Genomic DNA, 6519 nt, shown 5'->3' with positions numbered 1-6519 from the left:
ATATATATATATATATATATATATATATATAAAATATAAATTGTCAGAGTCAAGAAACATTACAAAGAAACGGACAAATAAACATTTTATATATGTCGTTTTCTTTAAGAGAACATATATCCGAGTTTTCTAGAAGAAATATTTGTTTCAACATTTCTAAATTTTCCGAGAAATTCTTACAGTAATGTCAAAATCAACAATATTTCTTTTAAAATAAAACTAAAATAACTGATGCAATATTTATGAATACTGCGAATTCGTAAACGGCTCTTGCTATCACGAATTCGAGGAAGCGAGATTACGGTCGACGAATTACACTATCGACCGATTTCTGACAGAACTCACGATTAGCGAAAAGTGAAAACTGCATTTATTATGTAAAGCAGCTGCACGCAGACAGAGGAAAATTATATGGTACAAGAAAACTGTAGCGTAGGAAACTGGTACAAGAAAAAACTGGTACATCATGGTGTCGAATTATCGTCGTTAAATATAAATTAGCGAAAAGGCTTGTACGAAATTATTTTAAAAATCCATAGACATCTAACCATTATAAGTGAAAGGAAATTACGCGTGCGCAATAACGATATATAATTATAAGGTGAAATTACTGCAGTGAATATTGAATGCAAAAAAATACCGTTGACAGAACGCTGACATGTTGTTTCTGATCTCGTTGATCTCGCGTTGCTCAATTAACTCTTTGTAGCGCAAGTTATTGAATACCGCAGCAGCGTAATAAGTCATCTTTCAGTCGAAAAGAGAAAAATACGTTCTTTTATATACTTGATTAAATTCTTCCTTTCTGATGTTTCCTTATTCAATTTATCTTTGAACAGTGATGAATTAGAATTCTTTATCTTACATCCAATCGCGATTTCCTTTCATCACGATTCTCTCGAAATTAGTTGTAAAAATATGGATTTGAGTTTGAAAATTACTAAAATAAAACAGATATTAAGGAGAAAAATGATATTGTCCTTAATTGAAATCAATAAATATCAGTTTTCTATAGCGAAACAATCAATAATAATTCTTGGAAATATTTTGATTTTCTCGTCATAATTGCGCAATTCGCATTTGCGTTATTATTTTCAGAGCACTATATCTCAACGGAACGTGTGGAATTCAAACACCCCGCAATAAATATTGACCGATATTTATTCCGAGCGCGAGAACGTAGCGAGGATTGATGTACGTGAATAGCTTGACAACTGTAAACATGGCGTTGTCACTGTAAAATAGAATGCGCGACAACGCACAATGTACGTCGCACTCGTATCTTCACAAACGAGCGTATACGCGACTTCAATATTTCATCACATTCGATACACGCGTCGTTTATTTCACAGTAAGGCAGGGCGGCGCAATCTCGCGGTAAAATCGAGACAAAAACTGCGTGCGATTTTTTACATTTACACAAAAACGAACGTACGTAACGTACGAGAGCATTAATTTAGCGAACAATTGCAAGAGACAATTTTTAATTTGTGCGTCAGAATTACACTTGCATAATTTATCATTCAATCTCTGTGAAAACATTTAACGAGATATTAAAGTCAAGATCTGTAAAATAAAAATTTGAAAATGTTATTCTTTTAACACATATATAACGTTCGAAATAAAACATTCAAGACTTATTGGAATTTTATCTAATATTCGGAGAAAAAACCGCTTGATTTATCCAAATCATGATTTCTGCATAAATTAAACATTTTATTTTTAAAAATATTAGCGTCACTTTAATAATTATTCTACATTATGTTACGTTTAATTAAACGTAAAAATCATAAATCGACTATATAAAAGAATAAAATTGTATTTATAAAATTGTATTAACTGTATCGGCGCACAATTTATAAAGACTAAAAAAATGTATTAATACTTTATTTTAATACTTTAAAGTATTATATCTTATGTTATATCATATTTAATCGAATGTAAAAATCATAAAATATGTATTAATTTATTATTATAATTCGAAATTAGATCGACGAAAATTAATTAAAAGAAATAATTCTATCTTCCGGTTAAAGCTTAATAATATTAATATGCATATTTTTGCTAATACATTTTTTTAGTTTATAAAAATTAACTTTTATAAACTGCGCGCCGATTCACTTTGTCAAACTTGAAACACAGTTGAAATATTAATATCTTAAATTAGATTGGTCGTCAATTTTAATAATGATAATAAGCATCTTAATAATATGTAAATTATTTATTGCAAAAAATATTACCTTACAGCCAAGGCAAATAAAATTATTTCACTTAATTGATTTAATCTATTATATGCCTGAAATTTGCACATGGATTGGTAAATTCAACTCTAATTAGTCACAGCATTAATGACAATTTGTTCAATAACCATTTAGCTACTCAATCGAGTTTGTTCACGGTAATCGGTGGTTTGCATTTCCAACTGTACTTTGAATCAATGCCAGTCTTCAATAACACCGTTACATTGATTACGATGATCGGTGCGCAATAATCGGCGAAGAAGATCGCATCGCTTGGAAGTGTTTCGTTTGGCAGCAGCTGAGCTCGCGTTGTCGTGCAAATTACACCGCAAATGCTGATTCGCTGGCTCCCGAGGGAAGGTATATCCCGATCAGTTCGAAACTGCATTAAGACGAAAGCGATGGTCCTCGAATCGAGGCGCGCGCCCTTAAAGGAAGCGCGCCGTCGAGCAACGCTTCAAGAATCTCTCCTCTCGTCTCGGGACGGAATTCGATTACGAACGACTTTAGTCGAAGAGATGTGCTACTTAGCGAGACGGGAGCCGAGAGGAAATAGCGTCGTATGTTGTATCGAGAATGTCGAGCGGCGAATAAAAATGACCTCGGACTAGAATTTTTTATTGATTAGATGAAAATAATCTCATATACTGAAATAACGAATTTCAAATTGCTCTCTGTGAACTAAAAATATAATATCGTAGGAGATAATTAGAATATACTTATATATACGTTGAAGATTGTAGTAATTTCAATTTTGGAATGTATATTTTATTTGTTTTGTTACATTCACACGAAAAATTAAAAAAAATTTTGTGCATTCGAATAGCTGATGTAGACTCTGATGAGCTTTTTTACATTTTTCACTGATAGATTCTTTCGAGCCTCATTATATATATTTGTTTAATTTCAATTTTGTCACATAGAATGCGATAAGAGGAAATGTCGGACTTTAACTTTGCACCAAAATTAAAAAGTTAAAGAAAATTATAAAGAAGAACAACATTACAAATTACGTAACGTAATTGCAGACTAGTAAGAAACAATTTACACGGAAATGACGATTTTGCTGAAGTATTAAAAAATTTAGCTAGATAACAGATTAAAAATAATTTTGTTAGACAAAATAATCAAAATAATTATGTATAAGATGTTCAACTGTATGTCAAACTGTATGCTAGAATATAAAAACTTTTTGTAGCATTGCTTGAAATTCCTAGGTAATTATTTTAATAACTCAAACAAAATTATTTTCAGACGCAAATCGTTCTTTCTATATACTGACATAAAAAGATAACAATCGAGAAAAACACAAACTCCGTACTTTTATTTTGCATTTAATCGAATTTGAAAACAGAAAAAAAAAACTCACTTTTATGGCGGGAAAATCTGCGGAGTTTTTTGAAGAACGGCATGCTGACTCGCTCCTTCCAAACACTACGTCGTAGACGTAGAGATATTAACCCAATATATGCAATCGATCGCGATCGACGAGCCACGTTCACCAACTGAGAGCGTGATCGCGCGAAATGAATGAAGGAGGACGATCGTTCACGAGCGTGCCGACTCAAAGTGCTTCGTGATTCTCTCTCGTGTTTCTCGGCGCGCAACACACACGTGTATACGTCGCACACTCTCGCGAAGTTTACTACTTCTCCCCCGCGGCGGACTCGCACGCGTTACGTCGCTTTCCCACTTAACCCTTTCCCCCCTCCAACGTCTCGCGATCACGACCGGCGTGGTCATTACGTGCGTGCTCCGCACAGAGGATGCTGACACTATTAATTCGTGTCTCTCAGCGTAATTATTTTGTGGTATATTAATGAGAATAACGAATCACCATCTTTTCGGTCAATGAATTGTTTTGATGCAGACCAAATTAATTACTTTATGCAATTTATAATATTTTTCTTTTTTTGTTTAAGTAAATTTTTAACTAAATTTCCGTATAAAAACAACATTTATTGTTTGATATTTTTCCCATTTCTATATTTTAATTATATTATACTTTCATAGTATCATTGTGTGAAGGTAGATATAATATTCAAACTTTTAATTCGTTAACACATGCATGCTCCAGTTTGGCACAATCAAATTCAAATTTAATATGTTAACTTTAGAATTATTGAAATTGAAAGAAATGAAAATTAAAAATTCTGTAAAATTTATCGCAAAGAAAAAGTTTTATAAATTCTACAATAATTGGACATTAATCAGACATATGTTTGAGTTTTAAATGTGGCAAATGAATTTATTTTCATTTCTCTTATGGTATACCGTTATTCAAAAACTGCCTCATCTCATGGACACTATCATTAATTCTATCAGATATTCTTTACTACATTCCAAAGCCTCTTTTTCAGGACAATTCGTGATTTTGTAGTATACCGGTTATCGGAAATATCTTATCGCTGATACAATCTATTGAGTCCCTCTCAGGACTTAAGAATTGTTCTCGGTCGTCATCCTATCTCCACTAAAGGATTCGGCAAGAACCGCACAATCTTCTTCATGACCGTAAATAGAACGGCAAGAAAAAAAAGAGTAGAAATTGAACAGCCCAGACGGTGGTTGAGACTTTAGCCCCGATCCCTCTTATCTAAACTCGGTAAAGAAGTTAACCTCGGTCAGGTTAGCTTAGACTACCATCCTTTGGGTATTCGCGGATCCGTTTACTTTACAATGGACTTTGAAGCGATTGGAAAATACGAAGTCGACAAGACACGATACGAAAAAAATAGAGAGAGAGAGAGAGAGAGAGAGAGAGAGAGAGAAAGAGACGGATATAAAAGTAATTGTCGGACGGGGCCGCAGATAATTGGAAGGAAAACTCAATTAGCTTGCTGAGCGAGACTCTGTTAATTGTTGGAAAGTTCAAGCTCGAAAAGTCGCACTATAACAGAAAAGAGGCGACCCTGGCTGAATATTTCGAGCACAGCTTAACCATAAAAGCACAGCTTTTTCCGAGTTTGAATTAGCAAAATCGTAAACGCGCAATACCGAGATTCTAATCACTCGCGATTTAATTTTTTATTCAGAATAGGAGACAGAGTCTACTTTTGAAAAATAAATAATTATCTATTAAATATATTACGGTAATAAATACTGTGGATCAATATAAAAATTAAATGTAATAAATATGCATGTCAAAGATGTATAAAAGTATGTACATACATATATGTATCGAGTAAAATTCTGAAGTCTCTTGATGTTTTTAAATTTTTAACAAAATTCCACAAAAGTCTATAGAATTTTATCCGTGAATTTTATATGTATAGGTATACATACATGTAAATATTTTTTACATACTTAATATATATATTTTTTGTAAATGTTTTTTAACCAATTTCATTTAGCAAAAACCTAATTCGCGGGACGTTACATTTAACATATGTATAATGCGATGATGCCAGCCCATATATATTTATCTTAGCAGGTTTTCTTGTCACAATATATGGCACATCACCGCGGATTGGACATCCGAAACTTGGCAAAGTGCTTGTAAATAAGCGTAAAGTGCAATTTGAAAGTATAATTAACTTAGTAAAGGGACGACACGCGATGCACAGATGTCACACCTCTCAACGAAGCCGATCTATGTAGTTGGAAACAGACGCTCGAGTTCGAGCTTGTCGGGCTTACCACGCGGGACTTTCTGCGTAATGCGCTTTTCATTAAAGTTTCACGACGTTCTAGGTTAATATTGAATAATAACGTTAAGGTAATTTTGCATTGCTCAATGGAGAAACATATTTCTTTTATTTTTATATTTTGCTTTATCTCAAGTTTTTCTTACTAATAAAAACAAGAAATTTTGAAGTATTTATAAATATTTAAAAAAATATTAAGTAATATAACAACGAAACGATATAATGTTTAGTTTACGATAATTGTAACTATGTGCACAATTTATTTAATAAATTCGTATTGTAATCAAACATATCAAAATATATCACCTCCTAAAATATTTATATTATGCTTTGATAATTAGTGTTTACAAAAAGATAACATATTTATTTACAAAAGATAATATTATTAAGATAAATATTTACATTTAAATTATAATTCAACGTATGTGCAAAAAGAAACACAGCAGCATGAGTCATATTATTTTTCAACGTAAACTCTCTGGCTTTCAGTACACGAGCGCTATTGTTCCGGCAACTTTTGTATTTCTATGCAGTGAAAAGATCTTTTCGCAAGGAATATGTAAAAGTTGCCAAAATGAGCGCCAGTTTTATATTGAAAACTAGAGACACTAGTTAAAAATAGTATTTTTTTT

The 6519-nt window shown here is 32.4% G+C and overlaps 1 protein-coding gene across 1 annotated transcript in view; it reads right to left on the bottom strand.

Moving 5' to 3' along the window:
• Positions 1-3863, bottom strand: part of LOC108751473 (low density lipoprotein receptor adapter protein 1-like) — a 71450-nt gene extending 67587 nt beyond the window's left edge. The window contains exon 1 of the mRNA XM_018491702.1: positions 3610-3863. Coding sequence (XP_018347204.1) covers positions 3610-3652 — 43 coding nt within the window. The 5' untranslated portion in view covers positions 3653-3863. The remainder of the gene's footprint in view (positions 1-3609) is intronic.
• Between the last annotated feature and the right edge of the window lie 2656 nt (positions 3864-6519).

This window comes from Trachymyrmex septentrionalis, unplaced genomic scaffold (genome assembly GCF_001594115.1).
Source record: "Trachymyrmex septentrionalis isolate Tsep2-gDNA-1 unplaced genomic scaffold, Tsep1.0 scaffold44, whole genome shotgun sequence".
Taxonomy (NCBI): domain Eukaryota; kingdom Metazoa; phylum Arthropoda; class Insecta; order Hymenoptera; family Formicidae; genus Trachymyrmex; species Trachymyrmex septentrionalis.
Note: the sequence above shows the minus strand (reverse complement) of the source record. Positions and strands in the feature narration are given on the sequence as shown.